The following is a 15,634-nucleotide window of genomic DNA, read 5'->3' as shown; positions in this document are numbered from 1 at the left end:
TTGCACCCAGGGCAGCCTGCACGGATTTGTCTCTAGTTAATGTATGAGGAATAATCAAGATCAGGCTTGATCCACATGTTGCATCTTTTGTTGCATTTTTAAGCCTTTATTTTACCGTAATAATGGAGACAGGAAATGAGAAAGTAAGGGAAAGGCATACAGCAAAAGATCTTGCCATCTCGGAATCAAACCGGAGACTCGCTCATCAGGGCATTTTGCACCCGTGTGGTATGTACCACTTGACTATCGGTATCGGATTGCCCCGATGACTCATGCCTTTCAAATGTTTGTTACATAAGAGATGTGCCCTTTTGTTGAGTCAACGGGAACCTTTTCCTTTATTTGTGGCCAAATAACTTGTTCCAATACTTGCTCTAACATAAACACATCCTCACTGTGCATCACCTGCTGTCAATAAAAGTAGTATATTAGTAATGTGTTGATTACATCACATCAAATGTAAGCAGCACAATAAACGGACAGTCCTGCCTGCAGTTTAATTTCTAATAATCACACAAAAGGAAATGATTACTATGCAAACCTGTTACATAAGGGTTATATTTACAAACTTCAATAGCTCAAGTCAAACTTGTATGAAAACTAGGGAACATGTTGTGATACTATAACAATTTCAAAAAAGCCAAATGGTACTATACAAAACAGATTTTAACTTTTTAGCTCTTCCAGTTATGCTTATTGCTTGCACCACTACAACGTACCACATTTCATCGATCGTAATGTTGCAACTGAAAACTGAACATGACGCTACTACAAAAAAGCATAAATATATCCATAAATAAACATTTCAAACCGTAAAACATGTATGCAAATGATCCTCAAAGAAACCTACTTCATGCACACTATACTACTGTAGAATGGAGGTTACAAACTCATGGATGGGCCCTGTCAAGGCAAGGGACAGGATTGTGACTGAGACATGGTAATATTGTTCAGCCTATGTATGGATTATCACTAAATAACCGGCAGTAGTTGTGATCAAGACAACTATTCTCATTCAATGGTTATTCACAGCTCTTAACTACGTACTGAACCCAACTACCATAAGTTATGCGTAATCTCTCAAAACAGATTCAGACTAAGCTCGAATTCAAAGGAACCCCCCCCGGTTCCCAGATTGCCATATGCCTGGTTAGTGCTAAATAACAATAGTGACTGAATTCGCTTATGGAATGTTTTGAAAAGCTTAATGGTTTTGGGGTCTGAGGTGGTTGTCAACAGCAAGGGTAGGTGGGGAGGGGGACGCGGGTGAGTGACAGTATGCCTGATGAATCATGGGCTTTGGGGCAAGTGAGAGGGGGGCAGCTTATGTGTGGTAACTTGATGTGGTGTCCAACTGTCAACTACCCCAAAAACACCACCCAATTCAGACAGTGTTGTCAAATGATAGATGGCCAAGCTTTTCACAGAAAATTGAGGAAAATTACATTATGCAATTGAATATACAGTAAATCACACCACGGGTGCATTGGTTTTACATGTTGATTAAAAGTTGCTAAAATGTGAGTTTGGGATTTCAAAACGCCTTTAATATGCATTTTGTGGAATACAACCGATCCACAACGGTCCACTCCAGCCACCGACAGGTCTGTGCAAACAGTGTAACGCCTATAGCTAGTCTGAAATTCATCCAGTCAATAGGCATGCTTTGGGAATTGGATGCTTATCAATATGACAGCATAGCAGGCAAGTAGATTACAATGAACCAAGTCAACAGTATGGTACACACACTCAGTTCCAAGTCAAGGTACACACTCCGTTCCAAGTCAAGGTACACACCGAGTTCCAACATGCCTTTTGTCCATCCTTACAGCTGTAGTATAGCACTGATTTCTAATCACAGTCGTCCGATTACGGCACTATGGGGGGGAGGGGGACTGAATAGGTGATGCGGTCGTCAAGGATCCATACTCAGTGCTCTAGTCTGGGACTGGGTTCACGCCCTGGTTTTGGTTGAGATTGTTGTTCAGGTTGTGCAGGGCCTGCTGACGCCGGTGCCGATGCAAGTGGATGGCGTTGGAGTCCGGCATGTCGGCGGGCTCGAACGAGCCGGTCACCTGCGGCATGAACTGCCGAAATATGCTGACGCTGCCGTGCCAAAAGGTGGGCTGGGGCAGTCGTCCGGCAGGGGTCCACGTCAGGGTGACCGGGTCGTAGGCTTCCACCACGTCGGAGAGCTCAAACGTGTTGTCGTAGCCGCCGGACACGTACAGCTTGCCGCCGAGGGCTGCCACACTTCCTCCGACGTGGACCTGCGGAGTGGAGGAGGAGGAAATGAATCAGGGACAGGAGACGCAAAGTAAATGGATTCCAAATGTTGTCCAATTGGTTTATCTGTGGCTTACAGTAGATTATACAGTACCTGTGTCATTGGGCTGATTTTGTCCCACTCATTCTTCTGGGGATTGTAAACGTCCACCTCAGCCGAGTCATCCCTGCAAAACGACAATCACAGAGGTCAAGCTTAACCCATTCTGACCTGAGATCAGATTCATACGAGGTTTCCGCCGGACACACACTGGTCTGATGAACCCATTCTGACCTGAGATCAGATTCTAAAAATGTCAGTCGCTCTTCGATTTAAAAAAAATAGCAGACCTACAAGCTCGTATCGCGCCACTCGGTGGCGCGATATGAGCTTGTAGATCTGCTATTTTTGAATAGCTAAAGCATAACATGATGCTGACACCAAAATGGGTGCCCGGTCAGAATGGGTTAAAAAGCTCGTACTCACGATAACCACTGAAACGGTAGATGTTTTGCGACATGATGAATAGCAAAAATATCACATCATCAAGCTCAATGTGCTGCATTGTGTCCTAGAAAAATTCTAAGTGTTATTTGCCTACACCTACAGTATAATGACCCAAAATAGGGTGGTTAAACCGATTGTTGTAGTCTGCATAGTTCCGTATGAAATGCAACTGATCTTCGATTTGACGTCACTATTTTGGTTGGCGATTCCCGATGAGCCTCACCTCACAAAGTAGACGAGTCCATCGAGGGTGACCGTTTTGGGTGCAAAAGACCACGGGGGCAGCTGTCCACTGTTGACCAGGGACCATCGGTTGGTGTCCGGGTCGTAGCACTGGATGGCCATGGTGTCCTCGCTGGTCAGAGAGCCGATGGCGTACAGGTGGCCGTTGCAGGTCGTGGTGGAGCAGTTGTCCATGGCGTGCAGCATGGCCGGCAGTGCCTCCCAGCAGTCGAGGGACTGGTCATAGCGTTCGGTGCTGTCCGAGCCCACGACGTACAGCTGGCCCTTCAGCACGCAGGTGCTGTGGTACTCACGGGGTTTTAGCATGGGCGACACCTCTGTCCACTCGTTGACGCTGGACTTGTAGCGCCACACGCCATCGTAAAGACGAGAGCCGTCAGAACCACCTGCCACACAGCAAACAATATTCAGGAAATTGTTTTTTTTATGATAGCCAGCGTCTCTGCACTGGACAGTCAGTGTATACTACATACATAATGATATACAGCCTCACTAGCACCACAATCTCAACTTTCAATTCCCTCTAATGTCTTCATCAGTCAGATCCCAAATTATATTCAAATTTCTGCATCCTGTCTGTCATGGCAGACATATGCCGAAATGTGTGACCATCTTGTGGACTTAATGCACATTTGAGATCTTGCAATGTGTAGGCCTAAATACCACTAGCAGTTATAGCGCCACCTTGAGGCTGTGTTGAAATTGTTCATGTGGCATTTCGTCCTCGGCCTAGTGGGAATGTGCGTGCACAATTTCACGGAAATCACGCGATGTGTTCATGATTTGCAGCATTTTGTTTGAAACTGAGCACTCCTGTGAACTTTGGAAGCCAATCTTAACCAATCAGGATGGAGTCTGAGAAATCTGAAAGACCGGTTTCGTTGAATGGCTCTAGAGAGACTGTACCAATTTGCGTGATGTTTGGACAAAATCTGTAGGTGTACTGTGCAAAAACTTGTTTTGCACAAAGCGGCCTCCTGGTGGCGCTATAACAGGCCGTTCTGGAAAGTTTGGGGCAGAGGTTCATCGTTGGCATCCAGGGAGTGTGTGTGCAAAATTTGGCATCGACCGGGTTAACGGTGGCCGAGATTAGCTGCTCACGGACACACACACACACGGACGGACGGACACACGGACGGACACACGGACGGACGGACGGACGGACGGACGGAGTGCAAAACATACTCTCCCCCCATGCCTTCGGCCTGGTGGAGACAACAAACAGGCAGCAATGATTTATGTTTGGACATCAATATTAAGTGAAGTCCACAAGTCGGTCACATAATTACTAGGTCACCAATTCCACTGTAACAATGTTATGCTGTAGTGTAGGACAGAGGAGACAGACATTTGAGTACTGGGATCTAGCTATTGAGCTTACTGACAGCCAGCTTTAGATTCAAGGGCAGTCTCTGCTTATGTCATGGATAGGCATGACTCCATAATACAAACGGATATTATATTGAACTAAAATAGCAAACCTGCCTGTCAGCATGAAGGTACCTTTCAAAACCAACACCATCATGTGCTAGCTAATACTGATGTTGCTTATTTTAGAACAGAAAGAAGCACCACAACTACTAATAAATAGTATGAAGTATGAACACTCTTCATTGTCCTGTCAGAATTGCTGACAGTACGAGGGTTTGAGATGTCTCTTCAGTGAAAACACTTTTAATTGGCCAGTGCTGCTGATGAAGATAGGCCGGCCATTGCAGTCACCAGCCAGAGAGCCAGCCGTTTATTTATAAGCACTGTGTCCGATTCAGTCCGACAGCTTCATAAGATGAAAGAGGGGAACCGGAAAGCTACTGTGGGATGGCTACACTATAATGCTTTCGCATTATAGTGTGCAAATGTAACCACTGAAAAATGTCTACTCTGTACCCAATCTAACAGACTAGTAATCATTTAAAGATAATCAAAGTGATGGATAGGATAGATTAGTAGAAGGCATTTCAAACTGACATACCGTAGTGTTAATATTAGACTTGATTTTAGCGCCGCTAATGTCGGGTCTTTGGTCCCAGACAACATCTTATTTATTTTCTGGATTGCCATGAAATATTCTGTTCACTTTCGTGAAATTCAAAAGATTGTTGGTTTTATGTCAACCCCATGCTTTGGCTCTACTGCGACAATTAACTAAAACATTCCACTGGCATTAATTGTACTGCCAAACAAGATTATCTACAAAACTGCTGTGCACCTTAATCCTTCCTGGACAATGGCCCCCATGTCCTTTCCTCCTACTTTGCATTGTGTCCAGAGTGCACAGAGACCTTTATGGCTCGTAGACACTGCACGACATTTGCTCCGATTATGCTGTCGGGGGACCATATTTGGCGCTCGCCGACAAAACTCCCGATCCGACGCAAGATCGGGCTTTGATCGCGAAAGGTTTTGCTACAGTATGAAATGGGTTGCGACCGCGTCCCGAGAAGTCATGTATTACAGCCAATGAGAGAGAGAGAGAGGTCTCGTGCTTGTATCACGGCATCCTGCACGTGTGTGAAATGTATTGGAATAAAAAACATATGATGTAGCCTATCGGGTCTGATCGGATCTTGGTGAACTCTTGCAGTGTGTCGGCGACAAATCGTTTAGTGTGAAAGCCACAACGATATAATGACAGTCGATTTAAAAAAATATACTCCTGTAGTGTGAAATACATAACGATCTGATGACTCGCCGACAACTTTAAAACTCCTACAGTGTGTACTGTGTAGGGGCCATTACTCACATTTTAACTAGTGGTGCTCTCCCAGTAGAGGGGTGGTATTTGTCTGCTCTTTTCCTTGTTTATTTCTTTTTTTTTAAAGGGGTATGCCTACAATACAATCAGCTTACCTGTAACATACATATCATTTCCTAGGGAAGCTATACTGTAGCCTCCTCCAAGGTGGTCAGGGAACTCAGCCAGGTAGCGCCACTGTCCAGACTGGGGATTGTAACAGTCGACGGTAACCAGCTCATCGCAGTCCTGGTCGCAACCTCCTACGATGACGAGGATCTCCGCCAAGCCGGTGGACGGTCGCGGCCGCATGCGGTGGCAGGGCCTGTCATGGCGGTCGTACTCGCACGACTGGAAGCTGCGGGCCTCACTGACCATGCGGAGACAGGTGGGGGAGAGGTAGACCAGTGGATCGCTTTCCACGTGGGCTAGCAAGAAGAACCGGCGCACGAAAGGCAGTCGGATCTGCTGGAGAAGTTCGGGCCAGTAGTGCAGCCTTCGCTGGAGGTCGGCCTTCACCCAGCGCCCGGCGATCTGGTACGCCGTCTCTTCCTTGTCCACGCTCAGCTCATCGTCCGACACGAACTCCAGGAGACGCTTCCATGTCAACCGCTCAAAGTCTACCCCTTTGGCCAACTCCATGATGTTCCTCAGGACAAAGCGCCGCGCGCTGGTGGCCAACTCTCGGCAGGCGAAGGCCTCCGCAAAGTCCTGGATCTCCAAGCAGTTGGTCACGTCCAGCCCCTGCTCCAGGAACGTGCAGCACGCCTCTTTGACCGAGGGGAACTGGAACAGGTCCGCCGTCTTCAGCAGGAGGTCCACGTTGTCCTGCGTGACCGTGACTCGACCAGTGTAGCAAAAGTCCACCAGCAGGCCGAGCAGCTCGGCCGACACCTCGTGCAGAACCACCCGGTCCATGCCGCTCTCTCGGAGCGTTCCGGCGAACATGGCCCTGAAGTAGGTGCTGGCGGCGGCCAACACGGTGCGGTGGCAGTGGAACTCCCGGCCCTCTGCGCACAGAGTGACGTCGAAGAACTTGGACTCGGCGCGGAGCTCGTGGATTCCCCGCAGCAGGTTGAAGGCGTGGGCCGTGTCGAAGAAAGGCAGCGTGGACGGCTGGGTCTGCAGGGCAGGCTTCTCCATCTCTCCTCCCTCTGGGTCTCTCGGTCTCAAGAGGTGGTGTTCAGAAGACGATGGTCATCTGAAACATAAGATAATGAATGGAAATGTGTTATAGTTTCAGTCTTACTTTTTTCCATCTGGTGTTTATTAAACAAGTTCTATAAAGTGAAAGAATATAGTAAAAGGCTCCTCTAATGAGAAACAGGCTCAAAACACTTACATTTATAGCAAAAACAATTGAAACGAGGTTGACAGTACACTTTCTATTCTGGATGTCACGTCACACAGAAATATAATGCCCAAGTCCCGATCCAAGGGGCGAGACAAAAAGCCCTAAAAGCATCTAATTCAATGAATGGGCTAAAACTAGGTGAAAACTATTCCGAAATTTAAAAGATGACAGCGTCACAGAACCTTTAGGGTATTTCTTCATATTGGGACAGTATCACGGATTGGTTTTCAAAGCAGTGTGGGCATACCGGTAGTTTTGTTACCGTTGATTTTCTCTAGCGTCCAAGCAAGTCCATTCAATGAATTTAGATTTCCCCAGGTGTCAGCATCAGCAGGCGGAGAGCTCTAATCTTGTCTGGCAACACAAGACTACTTGCACAGCCGCAGTACCACATGAAAAACTCCAACTCAAGCCTTTTATAATTTGTTAACCAAATTTCAAATAGTAAATCAACAACAACGATCTAATCAATAATAGAGCCTAAAGAAAATGAAACCAAACTGCTAGTCAGTCTCACAGAACTGTTTTGAGAAACACAAGAAAGCCTGAATTTACACGAGGTGTCAGAAGAAAAAGTTTACAGCACAGCACAGCTCCAGCGTGAATATGTCCGTGTTTAAGAAAGAGAGCTTGCCACTGCTCTATAAATACACTGGTGGCACTGGCAGTGTCAATTTCCAGGATGGGGAGGAGTGGGGGGGGGGGGCTTTGTGGGGACTGGGAGAACACCTCTCACTGCTAGGGAGTATCAACAGTCAATACCCTCACCTCCTCCGTCAGCCACCCAGTTTGACCTGAGATCAGATTCTAAAAACGTCTTCTACATGTACATCCTGACAGTTTTCTGAAAAAGCTATGTTTCTATGTCAGTCGTTCTTCGATAAAAAAAATAATAATAGCAGACCTACAAGCTCGTAGCGCGCCACTCGGTGGGGCGCTATGAGCTTGTAGATCTGCCATTTTTCAATAGCTAAAGCATAACGTAATGCTAACACCAAAAGGGGTTCCCGCCCCAAAATTTGTACTACTGCGTTGCTCACAGAAAATGACTTTAAAATGTTTTACCTGAAAACCAACGCACGTGCTGGTTGTACAAAGTATAACTATAAACTAGGCCTAAATGGGTCTCTCACAAGACAAAAGGCAGCCTTCACCAGCGTCAGCACAGACAGCAGCGAGCAACACTACTTCCTGTCATAATATCCATCAATGAGCTTGCAAAATCACAATGCACTGTGTGAACGCACGCAGTAGAGACAGCGCTGGTCACAAGAGAAGAACAAGAGGTGGAAAGGAATGTTGCACCATGTCAGGGAGATGTGGGGGTGTACTTTGTAACCGTTTGTAATCGTTTTTGCCCCCCCAGCTATTTGAACATGCATCATGTATTTAGAAAGTTATACCTCTGGCTATATGATATTCATATTTAGCTTTAATATGTGCTATAGATACTATTATAATATGTACATTTGATCAGTGCCACATCATGGTCACAGTTCAAAAACCTTAACTGATCGCTTGCACGTTTAATAATGGGGATGATCATTCCTTCTCAATTAGGAGTCTCCTTAGATAGATTTGTTTAAACGGTTGTAACTTGCGACAGACAAACCTCCTGGTCTTCCATAGCTGAAAGAACAGTCGGGCACACATTCCACACTAAGGTTCAACAATGCAGCAGTGCACATAGCTCTGGTGGGGATCAAACTGCTCTCCTGAAGGGCAGGCCGGGAGCCAGTGTGTTCTCTCTCTGCAGTGCAGAGTACTGCACAGACCTGTACAAGACACACATCCTTGATCCTCCTAACGTCTGCGGAAGTGATTATTTTGTTAAGTCATGAAAGGGTAATTGCCTTTCACAGGGATAAATGATGAGCCATCCCTATATGTCAAGTTTGCGTTTCATTCTTTATGTAGTCGTTAGTGATTGAACAAATGGAGAGTATAATGAAAATGTGGGATTATATTGGCTTCAGTTTTGATCTAGCATACCATGTATGACGTAGTATAGCGGATCGACAACAGCAGTGGACAGATACATTTCCAGACATTTCCAGACACACAGAGAAGGTAAATAAGTAAGATGAGTAAGTATTGAGCAACATACGGTAAACGTGTTGACCAACCGGCCCCTAGAATAGCTGCGTGTCGCTGACAGAAAACCTATACTCTCAAAGGAAGGGAGGGAGGGAGGGAAGGAAAAGAAGGAAGGGAACAGAAGTGGTAGACAAGCAGTCTTACCGTCTAGTATTTGAGGACGGGGGTGAGCAACAGAGAAACGAGTGTGACGGTGAGCGTGTGACTACCATCTGGCAACAACACTTCCCACGCAGATAGCGTACCCCCCTGTACCATGTACTGTACCCCAACAGTAGTAACACTGTGTGCTCCAGGAACCAGAACAGTTAGTGGTTGGTAATGATCTATCAAGGGAAAACCCCCTCAGAGCCGCCGGGGGAGGCAACATTCTTAAACCTAACTTATACTTTGTCCCTCGTTGAAAAGAAGAGATTCTCAAACAAACAATGTGGTGCAGCACATTTTCCGCTTTAGCCATACCAAAGGCTCTAGCACAACCACAGCCCAAATCATGAAGGCAGTTAGTCTGTTATGTGACTAACTTACAATTCCTGTAACTAACCACAAATTGTTAGATGTGCTGTAAGCACTGCCATGTCATACTTGGTTGACAGTGGGAAAACAACAAGTATGCTTGCACACAAGCTTACATTTTATGAATCGGCACATGGCAGCAGACATGTATGCACGAATGCATGACAGTAGTCTCGCGTTACCAGACTGTTGACTCCGCAATTTCCAAATGCTTCCATCATACAGTCTGGAGCAATGGAAGAGCTATCGTGAGCCTCCTCCCCACTTCGGTTTCGTCTTTACAGTCACGCAAATTTATTCTAATATAAATAGAAATCATCTAAAGTTCTAAGCATACATATATAGCTTGCTGCTTTAAGCAGAAAAGAAAATACAAAAATTTTATGTAGATATTTTAAAATATATTTTCGTGAATGGAAATGGCAGCTTCCTAATACTCAGCTCATGGGGGCTATAGTTCCAGACTCTATATAGCATTTAGGAGATTGTGGAATAGTTGTCTGGCGACGCGAGACTAGCATGACAGCAATGAGTCCTTGAGATTACTATGGCATATGGCCTTGACCCTGGAACAAAACCCTTCTAATGCAGTGAATAGTTATAATTGTTACATTGTACAATGTTACTGTAATGTTAATGGCTGTAACCAGACAATGTATCATTCCGGGACAGTGCCCCTGTCAGCTGTGTCCACTTGTCTGGCTGTTTTCCACTTTAGCCTATAGAGGTTATGCGCGTGGCATCATCATCAAACCTGGAAGTTATGCAGGAATGCCTACTGAGTGGCAAAAAACTACTTTCTGGCCTTGACAACCCGTGCATCCAAACAGAAAAGTCCTAACTGATTGCATTAAACAACGTTAAACAATGTTAAAACTCACTTTGCATGTTGCTTTGCCACTCGATGTGCCATTCACTTTAAGCATGCGCATACCCTCTACAGTCTGAATGCACCTCCTTCAATGTCTCATTGTCATTGCACGAATAATGAGAGTCCTGTACTTGGTTGATAATTCCCAAAAGCTATTTATTGGTGAAATGTATCTCTACACCTATGAGCCTAAAACACTCTCCATACCTCATGCTTTGGAATAGAAATGTTCTCTCATTCAAACTTGAGACACAATTCTTAATATAACTACACACAGTAGTACACACCCATATGACTACTTAAACACTCCAAGTCAGTGAGAGAATTATTTATTTTCGAACTACTCTGCATGTAAACAGGATAAATCAAAAACAGATTGTTGTATACTACTATTGTGTTACAAAACAACTTGTGTTTCCCCTTGCTGGTATGATGTGGTAATTACCACCAGTAAAGAGTGAACAAAGTGGCCTGCTTAGATAGATATTATTTTGCTTTTTGAGGGGTGCTAGCCCCTCCTATGCCCAGCTTTCCGGGTTTGTGTGAACACAAACATTGGCTGGTGATTGGCTGATCACCCCTTAGACTTACCCTAACCCCTTAGATAGCATTTCTGTTGGCTTAGATAGCATTTGACACAGACTTATAGCATGTTATGTAGACAGCACTATAATTGTATTGTATATAGTCATAGCACGCCATAGTACATATGTATAGCATAGTAGTGAATATGTATAGTTTATTATGTATAGTGTATGTATAGTTTCATCATATAGATATTCCACTGTTACCTTCTTAGCTTACGCATGTTTCATGATAAATGCTTTTATGTGATGTATTCCCATGCTTTTGTTCTTGCTTAAATGTAAGTCGCTCTGGATTAAGAGCGTCTGCTAAATGCCTAAATTGTAAATTGTAGCGATGATTTGATGCAAAGTACATATTGAAGATAAAAGTAAGTAAAAGAAAGGTGAAGTCGGAAAAGTGAGTATATGCAAACCCTTCAAATCCACAAAACATGTAGCATCATAGTAGCACCACAGCTGTTGAATTATAATATTTTATAATATTTGAACGGTGTTAATCATTAGCATTGCCATCAACAACATGACTCATTCTCTAACTCTGCACCTGGTAGACAAATGTCCAACGGCAACACAGCTGCTCTCTCTAGTCAAAGCAGCCTGCTCAGTTTGCATACAGCAGGCCAAGACAATCTTCAGAGTGAAGTGATGTCAGTATAAACCCCTCCACCACACTGCTGAGCCTGGCTTGGCCATAAAAAGGCAAGACACACTCATCACATTCCATGATCCAAAGAGGGCCAGCTTGAGGCTGCCAAAATTCAGAACTAGCCTACTTAGATAAGGACACAGTGAAAGAATACCATGGAAGAATCAATATTAATGCCAGATTATGCCACCACGTTGTCTCTGCAACACAGTGAAGTGTCAAAGTCAGTTGGTAGAAGAGCCCGTACACACACTGCATGTGATGATCAGCTGAGTTAGTGAGAGACGAGGCCCAGATAAGGATATTATTTGCAAGCCCTGAAGACATTTATTGTAACTATAGCCTACAGTATATTTTTCCAACCAGATCCACATGCTGTGTGATACTCTATATTTTCTAGTAGAGGCACATAATAGCAATGGTTTTATAGTCCCTAGAAAAAGGGGGAAAACTATGTTTAAACTTTAAATGTATAATTAGACACAAAAGCAGCCACATAAGATCCTTGAACAACAGTTACATTACACGGTACCGACGCCGTTATAACAAGTTTCTACTTAACATCCCGCGCCTGTTGACTGTTGTCCATTTACAGCATTCCAGATCACATGGATATCAGTATGCAAATCCATAGGCATTGGCATTCAAACATAACGTTTCTGTTTCTGTACCAGCCCAACCCCGCGCTAAAAAGATAAGTTCATAACGCGCTCACTCACGCTAAACTCCGAATAGTCAGTCCATTTCTAGACCACGCTGTGTTGAATTGTATTGAGTAGATCACGTCGCCATTGAAAGTAATTAAATTACAGCGAAAGGTCATGTTCAGACTATGAAACTTCAGCTTCTGTTGAAAGTAGACAGTGGACCATGATGTCTGGCATCCATCTGTCCTCTTCGTGAAAAGCACGACCTTCCTCGGAGACAGACGAGACGAGAACAACTAGCAAAGAAATAATAATCTTTGTCTACTTACCAACAGCAATGTCCTGGGCTTCACGCAAGGTCGACAATATTATAGATTATAACGCATTAATAACATAACATGGTGATGTAAAAAATAAACTTTAACGAACGGTGCTGCTGTTCTCTCCGGTCTGCGCCATATTCCGTTCCGTGTAATGTTTGATGCCTGAGAGCTGCCTGGCTAAAAACACTCCTCATTGGATAAGGTGAAGCGGACACATGACGTCATGACACGGAACACTCTCCATTGGATAACAATAGAAGATCTACAAGCTCACAATGTGTCAAGGATGAGGTGCGTGTGAGCTTGTAGATCAGATCCCGTGCGACTCCGTCGTACGGCGAAGCGTTTTTAGTAAACTGACACAAGAGGGAGTCTGATCTGAGGACTCTTCCAGACTCCAGAGTTATCCAAACGACCTAAACACCGTTTTTCGACTCGACTGTAGGTATGAAATAATATAATTTGCGATGCATAGTGATAAACTACTGAAGTGAAGAACTAAAGAACACAAAATAAGATGGAAAAGGTACATTCGTTAAAGTTACACCCAGGGCCTCACCCGAGTGGATGGATGACAAGGCCACACAGATAATTGAACTGTTTTTGAATGGATATGATAAAGAGCTATTTCTTCATCTGGTGGGCTCCAAGGCTACAATTCATCTCTAGGTCCCAAAGAAGCCTCATGCGTAATTTACTGCGTTATTTTATCTGCCCTATCTATGGCAATTTCACTAAGCCACCTGACTACGATATTTCAGTCCAGAATGTCCCCACTGGGATCAATAATAAAGTTTTATCTTTATCAGAGGACCTTGTCACCTGGAGCATGCTGCTGCTGGAGAGGACAGCAAGTAGACAACAAAAGCGGCTCAGGTGGAACCATAGGATGGAACACAATCACATCCAGACCATTCCATCCATGGAATGGATGCCATCATTGCCATGCCACATGGATGACATGACGACCACTACTATTTACACATGCCCCGCCTGCAACAAACGGTACGTCAGCCATCAAATAACTCACTTTGGATTTGATGGACAACAAACATAAGTAAGTAAAGTATGTTCTGAATCTGATAGAGCTTAGTTACTGGTTCATCATCCTTTTGAAACAATACCAGACCATTTCAAAAGTCGTAGCAGGCCGCTAGCAGCCCCTAGTGGCCCATCCAAACATAACGCTTTGAACCGACTGACAGTTTTGTTTTCATATCCAGGTACATGAGTAAATCAATGTGGATTTGGTTCCTCAATATTGTATCAAAAAAGATTAAACAATAACAACAGAAGAAAGTAGTAAGTATTAGCATTGTCAATCAACTTGTCTTTACGCTCTACATTTGTAATGATCATGCCTTTTGGGGATGAGCAGTACAGCAGATTATATGAGTACATCCAAAGTGAAATGAACCAAATTTCCCTGCCAAAGTCGAACAGTATATGCACCTGTTGGTATTGACTTGAGTCGATTGGCACCTGATTAGCAGCTTGGTCATGATGTATGTGCTGGAGTAGCCTAACAAATGTAACCTTGTTGCGGCATTGGCTGACATACAACAAATCCTGGTTGAGGAATGGAATGCCATCTCACAGCAATGTGTGACCACCACTGACCAGGCTGGTGACGTGCATGAGGAGGTGGTGTGAACTGCGAGCGAGGCTGTTGTGGATGTGTATGGCTCTTCCACCAGCTACGGAGGCTCTTGACTGGTCTAAAATTGCCAATATGTCTTAATGTAATATTCCCTCCGTTCCTTACTGATAGAGAGTTGGGCGTTCTGTTGAGCACTGACAATTGAAGGTAGGCCAAAACACAGTTGACGAGGGGCTTCACCATTGAACAGTTCAGTTAGTGCACTAGTGAGTTACGAGGACCTAGGTTTGAACCCGACTTGCGGCATCTTTCATGTCTCCACAGTCCGCACTATCTCTGCTCTCGGTTTTCTGTCTCTGTACAGTACTATCTTTTTTTAAACCAAATTTGTATTTGCAGATTGTCATACAGTTACAGTGTAGGTCGGGGTTCTGTCCATTTCTCCCATTTTTCAAGGAATAGTGTATCTAATAAAGCAACTATATATTCTAAAAGGCTGATGATGATATAAGCTAGTCTAACATAATTGTTCTATAAAGAGTGGATACTAAATCTTAAATCTTAAAAATGACCCAAACCATGCACTGTTGCTGTTATATTCTGATTAGGTTTTGGCCCCAAGACCTTGTCAGTGTGGAGACTGAGAGGAAGGTGGAAATTGATTTGCTGTGACATGTTCAGCCTAATCCATGATGGATGTAAAAAGATCAAGATGACAGTGTTCATGGCAGAAGTGAACTCTTAAAAGAACATGTCCAAAGACAAAAGAAAACTGGGACAACATATTAAACCACAGACGTTTTCATTACAGTGTAACGATTACATTCATAATTCATCTCTCAGAGATCATTTACGTGCCCCCAACTGCCCATTTACCCTCAGATGCTCAGATGGAAGCAGTGTTGTCATCATGTTAATGAACAGCTCCATGCAAAGCCAAACTCATCTCTCTCTTTTTGTATGTAGAGTGAATAATACCATCTGTTAGTGACAACAATGTTGTCGCCTTCAAAAACATAGGTTGGCATAGGTTCTGCGAACTGAATTGTGGCACTCGCCAACAGACGTCACATAGACAATTTAGGAAAATCGACTAAAATGAATCATGTTACGCAGTATGACTTTAAAGAAGGTGATGAAGGCCGTTCACGGCCGAAACGTTGTGCCTTATTTATGGTGTATTGAATAAAAAGCAAACACCTTGGAGCAAACCTGTGTGCGGACTCTCCTCTCTTCACTGTAC

At 44.2% G+C, this 15,634-nt stretch overlaps 1 protein-coding gene across 3 annotated transcripts; it reads right to left on the bottom strand.

Moving 5' to 3' along the window:
- Window positions 1-478: 478 nt before the first annotated feature.
- klhl21 (kelch-like family member 21) lies at window positions 479-12,938 on the bottom strand. Of its 3 annotated transcripts, none has more exons than XM_083770000.1 (5): window positions 12,798-12,938; window positions 5,867-6,951; window positions 2,997-3,402; window positions 2,381-2,453; window positions 479-2,270 (listed from the first exon to the last, which is right to left on the bottom strand). In XM_083770000.1, the coding sequence occupies exons 2-5, from the start codon at window positions 6,891-6,893 to the stop codon at window positions 1,938-1,940; spliced, it is 1,839 nt and encodes a 612-aa protein (XP_083626126.1). In that variant the 5' UTR covers window positions 6,894-6,951; window positions 12,798-12,938; the 3' UTR covers window positions 479-1,937. The 3 variants fall into 3 exon arrangements, with proteins under 3 accessions (XP_083626126.1, XP_083626128.1, XP_083626127.1); XM_083770002.1 differs by lacking the exon at window positions 12,798-12,938 and adding an exon at window positions 7,660-7,715; XM_083770001.1 differs by lacking the exon at window positions 12,798-12,938 and adding an exon at window positions 7,352-7,645.
- Between the last annotated feature and the right edge of the window lie 2,696 nt (window positions 12,939-15,634).

Source organism: Protomyctophum parallelum (assembly GCF_964188405.1).
Source record: "Protomyctophum parallelum genome assembly, chromosome: 7".
NCBI classification, from domain to species: Eukaryota; Metazoa; Chordata; class Actinopteri; order Myctophiformes; family Myctophidae; genus Protomyctophum; species Protomyctophum parallelum.
This window is presented reverse-complemented; position numbering and strand designations above follow the sequence as displayed.

Bases quoted from the DNA above. Each gene is read 5' to 3' on its own strand.
- klhl21 (XM_083770000.1), bottom strand. From the start codon at position 6,893: ATGGAGAAGCCTGCCCTGCAGACCCAGCCGTCCACGCTGCCTTTCTTC. The intron at 3,403-5,866 runs GTAAGCTGATTG...GCTGTGTGGCAG, and splicing joins AAATGATATGTATGTTACAG to GTGGTTCTGACGGCTCTCGT. The intron at 2,271-2,380 runs GTACTGTATAAT...TCCACTCCGCAG, and splicing joins AAATCAGCCCAATGACACAG to GTCCACGTCGGAGGAAGTGT.